Source organism: Silene latifolia, chromosome X (assembly GCF_048544455.1).
Source record: "Silene latifolia isolate original U9 population chromosome X, ASM4854445v1, whole genome shotgun sequence".
NCBI classification, from domain to species: Eukaryota; Viridiplantae; Streptophyta; class Magnoliopsida; order Caryophyllales; family Caryophyllaceae; genus Silene; species Silene latifolia.
Window position 1 is genome coordinate 334,815,310 of NC_133537.1, and position 17,857 is coordinate 334,833,166.

General features: G+C 37.8%; 1 protein-coding gene across 1 annotated transcript; it reads right to left on the reverse strand.

Annotated features, from left to right (window-relative positions):
* Window positions 1–14,359: 14,359 nt before the first annotated feature.
* On the reverse strand, window positions 14,360–15,529 carry LOC141620922 (F-box protein CPR1-like). The gene has a single exon (XM_074437667.1). It carries the CDS (start codon window positions 15,527–15,529, stop codon window positions 14,360–14,362), a length of 1,170 nt encoding a protein of 389 aa, XP_074293768.1.
* Window positions 15,530–17,857: the final 2,328 nt, after the last annotated feature.

A 17,857-nucleotide genomic window follows, 5' to 3' on the forward strand; every position in this document is an offset into this window, starting at 1 on the left:
ATGGAAGAAGTCGCAACTAAGGATGTCTTCCTTTGGTTACTTAGTGAACCTCCACTTCTACATTCTATATGCTGCATTTGTAGATTTATGGATGACATTGTGTCACGTGAGGTATTTCATTGTTCATGTTAGTGTACGTTTATATATTTTTTACTTGATTATTATTATTAGAGTTATTTTGTAACAATAATCCATTATATTGGTGGTCTGTAATAATCACTTTATCCTATCAATAATTCTAATTAAATCAAACCTAAACATCATACCTTCTAATAATGAACCAGCTCATATTTTATGATGTTTATGTGTATCAAATAAACCACAAGTCCTTGATTCATCACTTGCAAATACTACACATAAACTTCATATATATCAGCTTCTCCAAAAACTATTAAATATTCCAACATAAACTTCAAAAAATATCAGCTGGTTCGTTATTAGAAGGTATGATGCTTAAGTTGGATTTAATTGAGATTATTGATAGTATGGAGTAATTATTACAGACCACCTATAGGATGGATTATTGTTATGAAATAACCCTTATTATTATTATTATTATTATTATTATCGCCTAATAACTTTAAATGTTAATTTGAATGTAGTTGGAGAGGAAAAGAGAGCACATACCATCAGCAGTAGAATGCTACATGAAGGAGTATAAGGTGACAACATCGGAAGCATGTGAAGTGCTGAGCATTGAGGTTGAAAATGCATGGAAGGATATTAACCAAGCTTTCTTGGATGCCAAGGCACCTTCAATGCCTGTTTTGATGAGAATTCTCAACTTAGTTCGAGTGATAGAGCTGCTTTATACGGGCGAAGATATGTACACTCACTCTCGCAAAATGAAGCCTCTTGTTGACTCATTACTCCTTATTCCCCTACAAATAATATAGAAAAAAATAGTTTGTTTGTTATAGTTCATTTCTACTACTCTTTTTAATTGCTTGTTATAATTGTAATGGACTTATCTATATTTGTCATCCAAAAATAATAATAATTGTGTTAGTAATGTATATGTTGAAGTATGAGACTTTTAGTGTATTCTAGACGTTTTCGGAAAGTTCTAGACTTATCCGGAATGTGCTAGAATAATCTAGAAACAACTAGAAGAGTCTAGAAGAGTTTAGAAGGATCTAGAAGAGTCATGTATGTTCTAGGTTTATGTAGAACAACCTAGAACCTTCTAGACGTGTGTATAAGTGGTAAGGAACTCTAGAGAGTTCCGTGTCTAGGCCACTCTAGAATGTCCTATTCGAGAGTGTTCTTAGGATGTATGAGAAGGAGGAGGAGCTCTATAAATAGAGGACCTCCCCTCCCATTTCTATGAACCCAAATGAACCCAAGTGTACCCAAGTGTATCCAACAAATTCACAACAAATCAATACAAAAACTAATTCCTTCAAACTAAACTCTAACTAATCAACCTACAAATTAATCAACTAAACAAACAACTAATCTCCACTCTACCTCATATACTCCCCCATACACCAACAAGTGGTATCAAGAGCTCTAAAGATCTTAGGGCAACAAAATAAAACTATGGCTTCCGCATCAAACACTCCATTGCCCGCTCCTCTAGATTTTCTAGATTTATTTAGAGGAGAAAATTATGACCATTGGTGCATTAAAATGAAGCTCTTCTTAAGAGCAAATGCACTATGGGAGATAGTGGAAAATGGTCTCCAAAAACAACAAGAAGGTGTTCCAACCACCGAAGCCACCTTAAAGAAAATAAAAGAGGATGAAATAAATGACGCCAAAGCCCTGTGTTTCATCTTTGATACCGTTTCGGAGATCATTTTTCCAAAAATAATGTGGGCTTCTACCGCAAAAGAAGCATGGGATTTACTCCAAAAAGAATTCTATGGTGATGAAAGGATAAGGGCATTACGTCTTATTGCCTTAAGAAAACATTTCGAAAATTTGAAAATGGGGGAGAATGAAGACATAAAAACCTACACTTGGAGAGTAATGGAGACAATTAACCAAATGAAAATATATGGTGAAGAAGTCGCCGACACGAGGATTGTGCGGAAAATTCTCGTAACATTGACAAAAAAATTCGACATGATTGTCAATGCTATTAAGGAATCAAGGGATGTATCGAAGCTCACTGTGACAGAGCTAATTGGATCCTTACATACCCATGATCAGAAATTCAAGATTCGAGAATCTTCTTCCGAGGATACATCTTCTTCCCATGATGATCAGAAATTGATGAAGACTCGAGAATCTTCTTACGAAGATGCAATCTGGAATTGGGAAGAAAAGAGGGTCACTACAAGAATAACTAAAACAGGCGACCGAAATTTGGCGACTGATACTGGTAGTCGCCAAATTGGCGACTGATTTACAATTTGGCGACTGAAATCAGTCGCCAATTTGGCGACTGTCTTTTTTAAAAAGGGAATCTAATTTGGCGACTGATATATCAGATTTGGCGACGGATTTTATGTAGTCGCCAATTTGGCGACTGAAAATCAGTCGCCAAAATTTTTTATACAAACCAGACCCCCCTCTCTCCTACTTTACTCTTTCGAAACCAAAAAAAAAAAAAAAAAGGCGATTGCGACGACATTTAACGGCGACGAGACTACACTACCACCACCACTTCCACCGCCATTTCTACCGCCATTTCCACCGCCACTTCCACCCTCTTTAATTAGGTTAGTTTTTTTTTGTTTAATTTCAGTTTAATTAGTTTAATTTGTTAGATTAATTTGTAGTTAGTTTGATTAATTTGTGGTTAGTTTGTTAGATTTATTTGTAGTTAGTATGTTAGATTAATTTTTAGTTAGATTTAGTTTAATTTGTGTTTGAATTAAAAGGGAATGATTAAGAGGTTTGTCTTTAGGTTTATGGTTATGGGGGGAGGGGGTTTCGGTCGTGGGTGGGGTTGATCGGGGGTGGGCCGTGGTGGGCCGTGGGTGGGTGGGTCGTGGGGTGGCCGTGGGTGGGTCGTGGGTGGTGTATGGTGTTGGGTAGCTAAGTGAAACCGTCTCATTATCATAAGTATTAAGCTAAGTGGAACCGCCTTAATTAATATTATTATTATTATTATTACTAAGTTAAGTGAAATCGTCGTATTATTATTAATATTAAGCTAAGTGAAACCGTCTTTTGGATTAATGGAATTAGCTAAGTGGAACCGTCTTTTGGATTAAGAGAAATTAGCTATTAGCTAAGTGGAACCTTCTTTAGGACTTGATTTTGATAAATTTAGTTTGATAATTCATGTTATTGATGAATTGAGGTTGAATAACCTTGTTTTTTTTTGTTTTTCTTTCCTCTTTTCAGGACTGTCACCGCGCTGCTAGGCACCACCGTACGCGGTAGCTGTTGCTTCTTCTTTTCTTTTCATTTTTGCTTTTACTTGATTAGGTAACCTCCTCTTACCAGTTACCTTTTAAATTTACTAATTTTAGTTCAAATTATGTTACGGACTTTAGGATAGAAGCCTTTACTATGTGGTTGAATAATTGGGCTATTGATTGACTTAATTAATTTAGTACTTGATTGTGTTGTTGTTTGATTTGATGTTGACTTAGTACCCGTTCAAGAATTACTCATTAGGAGTAATTCTTGAATAGTCCCCATTTTGGGACTGTCTTTGTACGTTTCAAGTCATTTAGGTAGTAAACACATACTTGTGATTTATTAATGAGGAATGAGTTTGGTGGCGATCCCTTTAATGTTCTCCGAATACATGTATATGTGTATTTGGAGAACTCAAGGAATTTTGCTTAATTTTTTCCTCATTAATAAATTACAAGTGTGTTTGCTAGTGACTTGAAACGTACATTGACGTGTTTAGGTTGGAGTGATAAGGACCCCATTCGAAGATGGATTACTTATTGACAATATTTATATATTGTTTTCATATGTTTATTGTATAATGTGGAGTATAATGTTTAAATTTTGTATGTAATATTATTGTTATTTTTTAAAAATGTTTAAATTACTTTGGGGTCTTCTTTAGATTAAAATGAAGAGATTGGAACGTTCATGGATGTATGAAGGAAGATTAGACCATTCCAATAAGAAAAGACGTCCTACCGCTAGATTTATAAAGGGTGTTAGCGAGTTTATTGAATTTGCTAAACAACAGGATGAATATGACTTGGTAGACAAAAAAATTAGGTGCCCTTGTGCCAAATGCAAAAACCTGAAATACCAGCTTGACATTGTAGTAGAAGAACATCTCATTATAAACGGGTTTAAGCCAAATTATTACAATTGGATTTCACATGGAGAAGCATATTCTCCAATTCATGAACAAACTCACACCCAACAAATACAAAATGAAGAGAACCCATATAGAGAGATGGTTGTTGATGCTATGGATTCCACTATTTTTAATAGTGATGACCATACAACTATTTCTGAAGAACAACCGCCACACCCACAAGCAAAAGCCTTTCTTGACATGTTAAAAGCCTCAGAAAAACCCTTGTATGAAGGAAGCAAAATGACATTGTTACAAGCCGTTTCTAGGCTAATTACCTTGAAATGTGAGTTCAATATGCCATTTGTTGCTGTTGATGGCATTGCCTCGTTACTTGAGGAATCTTTCCCCGATGATAATATCATGACCCGAAGTTTCTATACTACCAAAAAAGTAGTTAAAGGTCTTCAGTTACCGCATGAAAAGATTGATGCATGTCCTGAAGGATGTATGCTATTTTGGAAAGATGATGCTTTGCTTGACAAATGTAAAGATTGTGGGGCGGATAGATATGAGACAAGTGAAGGAGATACAGTTTTGGTGTTGAAAAAGGCAACGGTAGTAAGAGGGCCAAAAAGAGTAAGAAACCAATAGCATGTAACCAATTGTTTTACTTTCCTCTCGCACCAAGACTTCAAAGAATCTATGCCACCAAAAACATTGCCGAACAAATGAGATGGCACAAAGAAAACACACGTGCTCCGGGGAAGATGAGTCATCCTAGTGATGGGGAAGAATGGAAACGATTTGATCAGATGTATCCCGATTTTGCCAAGGAACCCCGCAATGTACGACTTGGCTTGTGTATGGATGGATTTGATCCTTTCGGTAATTTTGGGAGGAAGTATTCTTGTTGGCCCGTTATGGTCACACCATACAATTTACCACCTTGGTTATGTATGAAAAGACCATTTATCTTCTTGTCACTTATTGTTCCGGACCAAAAAGCCCGAAACGTAATTTGGATGTTTATTTACAACCATTGGTGGAGGAGTTGAAATATTTGTGGGAAGTTGGGGTGGAAACTTATGATGTGTCTAAAAAACAAAATTTTCAACTTAAAGCTTCCTTTTTGTGGACAATAAATGATTTTCCCGCCTATGGTATGCTATCTGGGTGGTCTACACAAGGACAAAAAGCATGTCCTTGTTGCATGGAGGAAAGTAAAGCATTTTGGCTTCCCAATAGCAAGAAAATAAGCTGGTTTGATTGTCATAGATGCTTCTTACGAGAGGGAAATCCACATAGGAAGAACAAGAAAGCTTTCACAAAAGGTAAAGAGGTGCTTGATGCCCCTCCGAAACGAGTGCATGGGGATGAGATATGGAAGACGGTATGTGATTTACCATCCCCTATTGATGGTACCGAGGAAGAATTTAAAGAATTGAAAAAGCAGAAAAACGGTTGGTTTAAAAGAAGCATTCTTTGGGACCTTCCTTATTGGAAGACAATGTTGATAAGACATAACTTGGATGTAATGCACATAGAAAAGAATTTCTTTGAGCAACTAATTGACATGATCATGGATGTAGAAGGTGAAAAATGTGATAGCATTGCTTCTAGAAAAGATTTGCAGAAATTTTGTCATCGTCCCAAATTACACATTCGCGGCGACGAGTCTAAGCCAACATCCATTTTCACTCTCGACAAAGCTAAGAGAAAAGTATTGTGTGAGTGGTTACAAAATTTGAAGTTTCCTGATGGGTATGCATCAGATTTTAGTCGATGTGTTGATCTTAAGAAGCTGAAGTTGCAAGGCTTGAAAAGTCATGATTGTCATGTATTCATGGAGCGATTATTACCCGTTGCTTTGAAACACCTCGTGCCGACAAACGTTTGGAATGCAATTGTTGAGATTAGTCAATTCTTCCGAGATTTATGTGCCTCTTCAATATGTGTTGATGACATGATTCGTCTAGAAGAGCAAATACCACAGATATTGTGTAAGCTTGAAATGATCTTTCCTCCTGCATTTTTTAACTCCATGGAGCATCTACCGGTTCATTTGCCATATGAAGCCAAAGTTGGGGGACCCGTCCAATATAGGTGGATGTATCCATTTGAAAGGTAATTAAGATAATGTATCTACTTTTAAATTAAAATTAATAATAATAACTAATCTATTTATTATATGTTAACTTTATTATTAATAAAACTCATCATTAACTTTTATAGGTTTCTTAATCATTTGAAGAAAAAATTGGTAATAAAGCTAGGGTGGAAGGTTCTATATGCAATGCTTATTTAACGGAAGAGATTGCAAACTTTTGTTCCCTTTACTTTGAAAAACATATAGAAACCAAAGCAAAAAACTTGAATGTTGAGAAACCGGATGAAGTAGACGGAAGTTTACCCGAATTTTTTCAAACTCAAGATGATGAAGGGTGTTCATCAAAGGGGCAAACACGATATTTGGATGATAAAGAGTATAATCGTGCCCACCTTTACGTGCTATCTAATTGTGACCTCTTGGAGCCATACGAAACACGGTTTGTTAATGATTTCATTCAGAGGAATCCTAATATAAGTAAGGATGATGTTTGGGACAAACATGAGGACCAATTTCCATCATGGTTTTAGAAACATGTAATTGAGTTGAATATTCAAGATGATTTGATAAGAAGTTTGGCTTTTGGTCCTTCAAAAATGGTAAGAACGTGGAATCGATACTCGGTTAATGGGTTTAATTTTCAAACATTCAACCACGGTAAAGGTAAGGCTAGGTGCAATTGGGGGGTTACTATTTCTTCTCTTGATGACAACGAATACTATGGTATAGTTGAAGATATCTTTGAAATTAGTTATAGTGGACGTGACCGAGCTTATAAAACTGTCTTATTCAAGGTTATTTGGAAGGATAATTCTGTGGTGGAATGAAAGTACATGAACAATACAAGCTTGTAGAAGTGAATCGTACTAGAACATACTCTAAGTATGATCCATTTATACTTGCACATCAGGCTCATCAAGTGTATTTTGCTACTTATCCAAGCACAACAAATGATAGAAATCAAAATGCGTGGTGTGCAATCTTTAAGACAAAGGCACGGTCACAAGTTGATACAACTTTTTTCCAAGAAGAAAACGTTTCAAATGAAACGCTTTTGTCTCCACCCGATGAAATCAACTATGAGCATGAGAATAAAGATGGTGAAGACATGGAAGAGGAAGAATTTTATGATGTGGAAGAGAGACTGCCGGGGGAGGATGAGGCGGAGGAGGAGGAGGAGAGAAGGGAAGAAGAGGAGGAGAGGAGGGGGGAAGATGAGGTGAGAAGGAGAAGGGAGGAGGAGAAAAGGAGGATGGACGAGGGGTTTGGAGATGAAGATGATTATGATGATGATGATGACGATGATGACGATGAGGAAGAGGATAAGGATGAGGACGAGGGGTTTGAAGATGAAGATGATTAAATTGGTATAATTTTGTATTCCTCAAGAGTAAATTATTAAAATTTAGAAGTCTGTATAATTTTCATTTATCATTATTTGTGTTAATTTTTATTTGTATTACTGCAGATGGCTGGAGCAGGTCGAGGTAGGAAGCGTGGAGGCGGCTCAGGAGGAGGACAGAGTACGCGTCCGGAGCAGGAGGAGGAGTTTGTGCAGGAGGATCCGATGCAGACAGACGGTGACGGTGAAGAGACTGACGCTACCGACGAGCAACCACGGGTGCCGATACGGTACACTTCGGATCATAAGATGATTCTTGAGCCGGCGGGATTATGGTAAGTTTTATTCTTTATTAGTCTACTTTTTTGTTTTTTTTTGTTTTTTTTTTTAACTAATAATTGTTTGTAATTTTACATGTTCAAAATAAATGCAGGTTTATGGACGATTGCGTGGTACGAGGTGTCACGAAAAGCACGAAGACTAATTTCGTGGGTCCAATTCCTACATCGTGGACACAAGCTTCTCATGCACAAAAAGAGGCGTGGTTCAATAACTTTCGGGTATATATTTTCCGTAATTCTTTGTTTTAATAACCAAGGTTATACTTTTATAAATACTAATATGAAATTTTGTCGCTTTTTTTTTTTGTAGCAATCATTTGCTTGGTCACCGTCTCAAGAACAGAATGTCCGTATCAGGTACGATGAAGTCGGTACTCGACGATATTGGGACGTGATTTGGAAGGTAGTTAGGCGCCCAAAGGAACCAGAGCACATGAAAGGTATTTAATTAACTTGTTTTGTTATTTGTATTAATTAATTAGTATATACTCTCTTATATTATAAATAATATCAGTAACTTATTAGTTATGATTTCATATGTGTAATTGCAGGTGACAAATATGAAGGCTTAATAAAGCATACCAAAACTCCCGCTTTTCAGAAGAAGTCTAAGCAAGCATCCCTCAACAAAAGAGGAGGAAAGGAAGACGCCGTGAACGAGCCTACTCATTACGCGGGTTCACGATCGTTCTGGAATCGTATGTTGGGTGTAAGTACTTTGTCTATTATTTTACACTTTTTTTTTGTTTTCAATGCAACATGTTTATTTTATGTTAGATTTTTTGTTGATTTTATAACATGTATGTTTTTTTTTTTCATTCAGAGAGGAAAGAAGAAGTCACAGCCGATTGCGACGGATCAGGAATCAATTTCGGACACGCATTCCGAGTTGACGGAAAAGGGGTTAGAACTTGGACTAAGCCAAAAGACAAGCAATTATATGTAAGTTTTCCGTAACCTTTAATTTTTGTTAATTTATTCTCTTTTAAAATGTCGTATATAAGGTGGTTACCATATTAACTTACTACCATTTGTTTAATATTGTAGGAAGCATTTGAACGAGAAAAAGCCGCCAATCCAGAAAAACCGGACAATGACATATGGTATGAGTTGGTGGATGGCTTCAAGAAAGGGCACGTGTATGGTACCGGAAGTTCAACACCGGCTTTCTATGAGAAAAACGCGTAGAAGATCGACTTCAACAATTCCCAGCAACACGTATCAACCGGGAATTATTAGTCAACTTCAAAGTCAAATAAGAGAGCGTGATGAACGTGATGCCAAACGTGATGAAGAACTTGCCAAACGTGATGAAGAATTCCGGAAAATGAAGGAAAGAATGGAAATGTTTGAGACTTGGTGGCAAGGTTGTAACCCCGGACCTAGATCCAATTACGATCCAAATGATCCGCATGGTCCACATGGGGGAGTGGAGTAGGTGTTGGCTTCCAAGTAAGATGATTGGGAGGTTAGCTTAGCTTGTAAGACTTGAACATTTAGACTTGAACATTTAGAATAGTTTAGCTTGTAGAACTTTCATTTTCAATATATGAAATGAAGTTTGAGAAATTGGGAGGTGTTGGGTTGAAATGTATGGTGTTGTGTGTGTTGAAATGGGATGTATGGTGTTGTAGAACATCGGTTTGTATGCAGGTTGTAAATTTTTGGCTAGCAATGAAAACGAAAATAACCACCAAAACATACAGTGGTTTTGGCGACTGATTTGTGATTTGGCGACTGAAATTCAGTCGCCAAATTGGCGACTGATTAAATGTAGTCGCCAATTTGGCGATCGAATAGCGTCGCCAAATCAAAGCGATCGCTAAATTGGCTTTCAATAAACTGCTACGCTCACCCAAAAAAGGCGACTAAAATGGCATTTGGCGACTGCTATTCAGTCGCCAATTTGGCGACTACCTTTAATCAGTCGCCAATTTGGCGACTACCATATCAGTCGCCATTTTTGGCATTTGGCGACTGATTTGGCAGTCGCCAAATTTGGCGACCGACTTTAGTCGCCAAAGCTAGAAAAGGCGACTAAGGTCCGCGACTGACCTTTGGCAACTGAATTCAGTCGCCAAATTGATTTTGGCGACTGATTTCAGTCGCCAAAATCAGTCGTCTGTTTTAATTCTTTTTGTAGTGGGTAGAAAGAAATGTGACCCTAATCCCTGATCATCCACAACATTTAGACGGTGATGTTGGCACAACCAGCAACAATGATCCTCCTACACCTCCATCAACTCCTAATACACTTTCTCTATCCTCAAATGACAATTCAGAGAATGCTACGGGAGCACAAGGTAAGAAAGATCTATGTGAAATTTATGCAGAATGTCCCGCCGCCATTCAGGATGCAGAAGAAACAGAAGAGACAAAGAGATGCTACTTCACTTTTGAGGAGCCAAAGGACTTTGATGAGGCTTCCAAACACAAGGAGTGGCAAGGACCTATGGAAAAGGAGATAAACATGGTAAAGGAGTTGGTTGACAAGCCTAGAGATCGAAAGGATCGAAAGATGATTGGTGTAAAATGGGTTTATAAAACTAAGTTGAATTCTAATGACTCTATCAACAAGCACAAAGCAAGAATGATCGGCAAAGGATATTCCCAACAAGATGGAATTCACTACGAAGATACATTTGCTTCAGTTGTTTGTCATGCTACCAGCTCGAGGAGGAGACGTACATTGAGCAACCTCCGAGTTTGGCGATACAAAAGAAAAAAGAAAAAGAAGAGGAATGTCCAAGCTAAGTGTTACACCAAAAGTCTCAAGGAGGAGTGTTGAAGTATGAGACTTTTAGTGTATTCTAGACGTTTTCGGAAAGTTCTAGACTTATCCGGAATGTGCTAGAATAATCTAGAAACAACTAGAAGAGTCTAGAAGAGTTTAGAAGGATCTAGAAGAGTCATGTATGTTCTAGGTTTATGTAGAACAACCTAGAACCTTCTAGACGTGTGTATAAGTGGTAAGGAACTCTAGAGAGTTCCGTGTCTAGGCCACTCTAGAATGTCCTATTCGAGAGTGTTCTTAGGATGTATGAGAAGGAGGAGGAGCTCTATAAATAGAGGACCTCCCCTCCCATTTCTATGAACCCAAATGAACCCAAGTGTACCCAAGTGTATCCAACAAATTCACAACAAATCAATACAAAAACTAATTCCTTCAAACTAAACTCTAACTAATCAACCTACAAATTAATCAACTAAACAAACAACTAATCTTCACTCTACCTCCTATACTCCCCCATACACCAACAGTATACAAGACATGTATACATTACTAACACAAGGCTATTTTATACAAGACGCCATATAAGTAATGTATAGGACATGTTCTTAAGATGCTTTTGAAGTTGTCACTTTTTGATTTAGTACTATATATTGGCATTTTTATTAAATATTATCCTGTACAACGGATGAAAAAGGCTATTTTCTAAACAACTTTCACAACTTGTAGTAAATTAGTCGCTAATTAGCAACTATGTAGTAATCTAATCTGATCTAATCTATTTAATACTATATAAAAACCGGAAATCATGGACTTCAATGAACGATGTTTATCACTCTACTACTTTTTCAACATGTGTCTTTCAATAATCTCTTAATTCTACTAAATATTACTCCCTCCATTTAATTGATATCGTCTACTTTGAAAATGACGTGTTTCTTAAGGAATATAATACTCACTCTGTTTTAGTTTATTTGTCGTTTTTAGAAAAAGATCAATAATTTCTTTTTCTTTACCGTTTTATAGTTTTCTAGGTATTACATGATTTTTACAGTTTCCAAAACGAAAATTATTAAGGAAAATGATGTTTTAAGTTATTCGATTGGTTTAAATAGTTTCTTTTACTATTTCCAAATATTATTTATTTCGCTTACTTATTAATGGAACTTCTTCCAATAATTCCTAGTTCTTGTGAAATTTTATAAAATGACAAATAAAAAATAACGAAAGGAGTAAATTATACAATAGTGAAGATAAGATAAAGTAGGTGGACCCTTGATAATAGAGAAGTAATACTCCCTCCATTTCTTTATATATGACGTTTTACATTTACGAGGAGATCGAAGCCATAGAGGAGATCAGCAACCTGCGTTTTCCAGGCACGATAGGTTTTGGAGGTGAGTTGAGTGCATGAGGCAAAGTTTATGAGAATGAAGGGAGAGGTGGGCTCATGGGGGTTTAGGATTGAAACACCAGAATTAGCCATGAGAGTAATTTGAAAAAAAAAGGCAGAGATTAGGGTTGTAGGGAAACGATAACGGCTTAGGATGCAAGGCTCGATACCATGTAGAGAATTGATTATAATTGGATGATTGTTATTAACATTAAGCATTGTATTTATACAAGAGAGCACACAACCCTAATCCTTGATGGGCAAGCTAACTATCTTACAGAATATGGAAAATACAACCTATACAAGATAACTAAAGATACGGTAAATAATTACAAGATATTTACGTATTATCCTTAACATAGTAAACTTGTACATTCATATTTGGGGCCTCATTTTTTTGCAGTGTCCCGGGCCTCCGTTTGTTACAAGACGCCCCCTGCAAGATGGCTATCAATATTCAATACAGCTTTACGGCCTTACGGCTTTGTTTAGATACAAAATGCGACCCCAAGACAACGGAGACCAGGATAGTATACGGTCTTGTTTCCTTTCCCTCACTTCCCTTTTCTTCCAAAGTATTCCATCTAAACAACGCCTTAATGTCGCAGCACCATACTATTCTGTATCCAACAAGACCCCAAGACCCCGGAGGCTAGGATGACAATTGGAGGAATAAAATTCTATAGAAACCATAAGATTACCGTTCATAATGACAAATACACAGATTAAATCGATCAAAAGTAATTAATGCATATATGAAACTCAAGCATAATCCTAAATTGAACCTATAAGCACGAGATGGTCTTGCTTAAGACCGTCTTAACTTAAACCTCTCACTAACTCCTTTGATTTTGACCTCAATTTTAATCGGCACGAGAGTTATCTTAAGTTAGAGAAGTTTTTTCCAAAATGGTGCTCAATCACAAACAAATTAACGAAACGGGTTGAGTTTAAAAGTATTTACCTAAAATGGGTCCACGTCATCACCGAACCTAGCCACAGATTCAAGTCGCCCTCCGCGTCAGCGACCATATCCAAGGTGTTAGTTAATAGGAACCCAACCCTTGGCTTTGTGATTTTTAAGTCAAGCCGCTCAACCGGGTAGCGTTTTGAACTCAGGTCGTCGTCCCCCTGAGCGACTTAGGGCTCTTCATTCTTCTGCTAACTACACATTTCTTCTCCATTTTCTGAAACAATTTTTCATCTATCCCTCCCTTTGACAAGCAAAAATTCATCATCAAGAACAATAAATTGTTGTTTAATCAAACCAATTGACGGATTTAGGGTGGTTTTTGAGGTAAAACCGAAAATGGACGAGTTAGGGTTTCAAATTGGTTGTTTTAATTGGGAATGAACGATGAGGGAGAAGGGGGTTTTGTTGAATATTGGCTGCAAAACAAGTCGCTCTCCCGCTGAGAGATTTGACTTGAAGTCGTCTTCCCAGTGAGCGGCTTGACTTCTTACCCTAGCTTCGCCTTATCCGATCCTACTGGACTCATTTTCGGTAAATACTTTGAAAGTTAACCCAATTCGTTAATTTCTTTGGTAGAAAACTCCATTTTGGAAAAAAATTCTAAGTTAGACGATCTTAAACAAGAAATGGTGTAAACGCAACTACGTCCATAAAACCCTAACACGACAGAAGAATGATAGATTAAATCGATAAAAGAGAAATGAAGATGAAGATATTAATAACAAGAAGTATGTAGAAGGAGGAATACGAACCATGTGATTTTATTGAGCTTACGTTTCTCAGTTGATCGATTACTATGTCGTTTTCGACATCGAATTCCAGAAAGTTCACCATCATAATCGCTCGATTCACGGTAATCAACACCCTTGACGACTTCATCTTCCAGAAAGTTCACTAAGATGTATGCAGTATTTGTGTTAATTGTGGTTCACTTGTTTAATTATAGGTTATCGTCGCGTTTGTCGCCACTGTCATGATATTGAAGGTCCGGATCCTTTTGGAGGTTATGTTTACCATCCGGATGATACTAGCTCATTTGGTGGTGCTTGTTGATTTGTCGTCGTAGTTGGTAAACAATACTGTCTAATTATGTTTCCTTAAATGATTAGAAGTAGCATCGTCTTTCAGATTGTAAAGACAATGACAAACATCTCAACTTTTAAGGATTTCACTCCTTAATTTACATACAAACAATGCAGTGTTTTTTTCCCCATCCATGATCTTAAGCGACTCCACTTGGCATAAAGCTCATTCACATACACGTCATATTGGACCTCATCATTTACATACCGATCAGCATACTAAGTGTTGTCATCTTCATCTTCTGTCTCATCGTCAATTTCAACGACAGGCTCGGGTGGTGAAATTAACTTAGGCTCACAAACAATTACGAAATCAGATTTTATGCCTTGCAACTCCATTTCCAAAGGATTGCCATTCTCGATATCATAAACCCATAGCTTTTTATCATTCAAATAAACCAATAACTCCCCAGTCGCCATAAATCCTAGGACATTCATATACCTTATCGATCTACAACCGTTAACCATATTAATGCGTGGAAACGTGTACATGTTACTCCACGATTCTGAATTTCCGTACTCTTTCATCACCCAAACCTCTAAATTTTCACAAGCGATATCATGTAGAACACAACCAAGTTGATTTTCTCCATCTAATGTCGCTAAACCGAGCATTATTTTATCGTTACTCCCATCCGGCCGTGCCACTTTTTTAAACTTCTCTTGATTCAAATCGAAGTATACAATATCTTTTTTAACAATCGGATCTACAAAATCGTAGTATTGGATAACCCAATGAGGTAAACCACGAATAACCTTACCTATATCTCCACGGTATAATTTCCTATCATATAACCGGAATTCAGTCCGGATAAAATCTAGTCTTTCACTACCGTACTTGAAATTGTAAATGTAAACGTCCATGCAGCAGTTACCTCCATATATGTCAGCGTCGAAATTTGCCCGTGTAACAGGGGGGTTTTGATACTCGAACCCAATCACCGCAACATACTCATCCTTACTACTATCGTAACACAACCCAAATAAAAAGCGATGGGGAAAATTAGTTTCAAAGTCAAGTATCGGATTTCTTTTAACTCGAATAAATGACTGATCTTTAGTTAAAGGGTTCCACAATATCAACTTGTTATTATACAATATCGCTACCAAACCATTACAAGATCCCAAAAGTATTGCAGACTCTATTTCATAACGTTCTGGTCGCTTTCGCATATAGTATTCCAACGGCTCAGTATCGACTATATTACCATTACTAGGACTTAAGGTGTAGAAATTAAATTCATTCCCAGACTCATAACTGTATTTGTGGTTGAACAAGATTAAAAGATTACCTTGGATTTGACGAAGATTTTTATGATAATAATCCATGAATTTGGGAGACGATATTATGGAATTCCATGTCTTGCAAACTGATTTGGACCGCGCCATGGCCTTACAAGGTAACTTGCGTAATATTTCTTCGATGATGTTTTCGGGAAGGTACGGCAGCGGATTAATTGTTGATAGAATTAACGTCTGATATCGCCGCCGTTGTTTACCTTTGTAGTTTCGTCGCCTCTTTGTCATTTTTATGTGATAAAATTAATTGAGTTTGGTCGCTAGGTTGTTTTAGGGTTTGAGTAAGTCTCATGTAAAACCGTCTATCATATACACGCGAGAGTGAGATGTGTAGGGGTATTGCGATTTTGAGCATATATATGCTTTTGAGTTCCTTGATCACCAAGGACGATTTTGAGCATATATATGCTTGGGCTGCGTTGACACGGTTTTTATAATGGTCGGATGAGTTGTGGTTGGCTTGGTTTTGACGGGAATTCTGAGTTGTTTGACACGGGTTTTTGATGGAGCTTAGCTCGTCTCTATGCGACCCCGATGGCTGTTTTGGGAACGGGATTTGTGGCTATGATGGGGTAGTCACGAGATAGGGCTCTCATACTCGGCTCCCTGCCTTCTTTTCCCCTTCCTTTATTCCTTTTCTCTTTTTTTTTTTCCTTTACGATGGTTGGGCTAGCATATTGGGCCACGTTGTTACGTGTTATAAGTGGACCAAGTTATAAGCTTAATTATTGGGCCACATTTAGTTCATGGGTACTTTCGGAGTCAAGTTTGGTTTATTCGAATGGTTTAAATATCCGTCTCGTATTTTATATAACGTAATTCGTTAATATCGTTCTTTTACACATTTATTCATTTGGGCATAACTTGTTAAGTTAATTGGGCTTATCTTATTAATGTGGTTGGATTTGCCTTGATAATTTAGTTGGACCCGTCTAGTTTGCTTGTTGGGCTAAATTTATTCTATTCATTAGACTGGTGGTGGCATGTTGGATTTCTTGTGATTCCAAGTATTGGGTCTCACATGGTTTGATTATTGGGCTCCTGATAGTTTGTTTATTATTGGACTCATAAATGAGTCACTTGAGTTGATCACATTTTATTCCGTAATTTCATATATCGTAATTTATTCATTATCGCTTGTTATATTTTATTTAACTGGCATGTTAATTTATAAAATGGAATAATTATTAATATAATACATGTATGACATATTTATTATAAATAAGTACTTGTAAGAGTCATACTCTAGATAATATCTAGTATTGTTCGGTTGTGAGAGTCTTGGTTCTACCGGATACTAGGGGTGAGCCTGAGGCCCTCTAGTTGCGGTATGAACGTCGGGAGTGATGTTCCCATCCGTACTTATGGTGATGCAGGCTATAAGTATGAATGTGACATTAATCATACCGTCCCTGAGTCTTGGTCATATCAGATACTAAGGGTGAGCCAGAGGCCCTCTAGTTGCGATATGATTCTGATGGGGCATATTCTGCACCCGCTGACCGAGTCAACATATTGACCAAGGTCAAAGCCAAAAGACAACAAGTCAAAGGAAAAACAGCCTAACCGACAAAGCCCGTCGGCCAGTCACTTGGGTCTCGGCTCGGCAACTAGCCGGCCGAGAGGCATATCCGCGTACTCACATCCAGTCCCCTCGGCATGGAGTTAACCAGGCCTGCCGGCCTGTCATGGGTCCCTCGGCCGAGGGTAAGACGGTCTTTCCACCTGCTATGCCAGTTGGCCACTTGGCCACTACGTGACAAAAGGTGAAAGTTTATAAATACTCCACATCTCTCATTGAGAAACGATCTGAATAATCTGGTATAAACTCCTTATCTCTCTACAATATACTTTGCCAAGTTAAACATACAACTTATCCCTCTAAGTTTACTGACTTGAGCGTCGGAGTGAGTACGTTCGGCCCCAAGCCGAGCCCTCAGTTTGTTCATCTTTACAGGAAAGAGTGAAAGGAAGAGCCAAGCAACGACATCATTCTACAAGCTCAAGTGGTCACAATCCTGCTCCGGAATTACACCCGAAACAATTGGCGCCATCTGTGGGGAAACGTACTAAAAGATAGTCACCTACATTTAAAAAAAAAAAAAAAAAACAAAAAAAACCATTCAGCAAGCTAAGAAGATGTCAAAGCAACAAGAAACTGTGAGTGAAGGAACTGCATTCTTCCAGGATGACACGTTCCGTAATTCTGAGATCGGGCAGTCCCCACCGGCCGAGTCACTGAACCGGCGTATGGGATGCCAAAAGAGCCAGAAACACCGCTGCCTACCGACCAAGTCACTATCATGGGACATGTGGTCGATGCGGCCAAATTAAAGCTATTCTTAAACCTGATGGGTAGTACGCCGATTACCCCTGTCACGACGACGGGGACGGCAGCGCATCCACAGGTGACCAGGG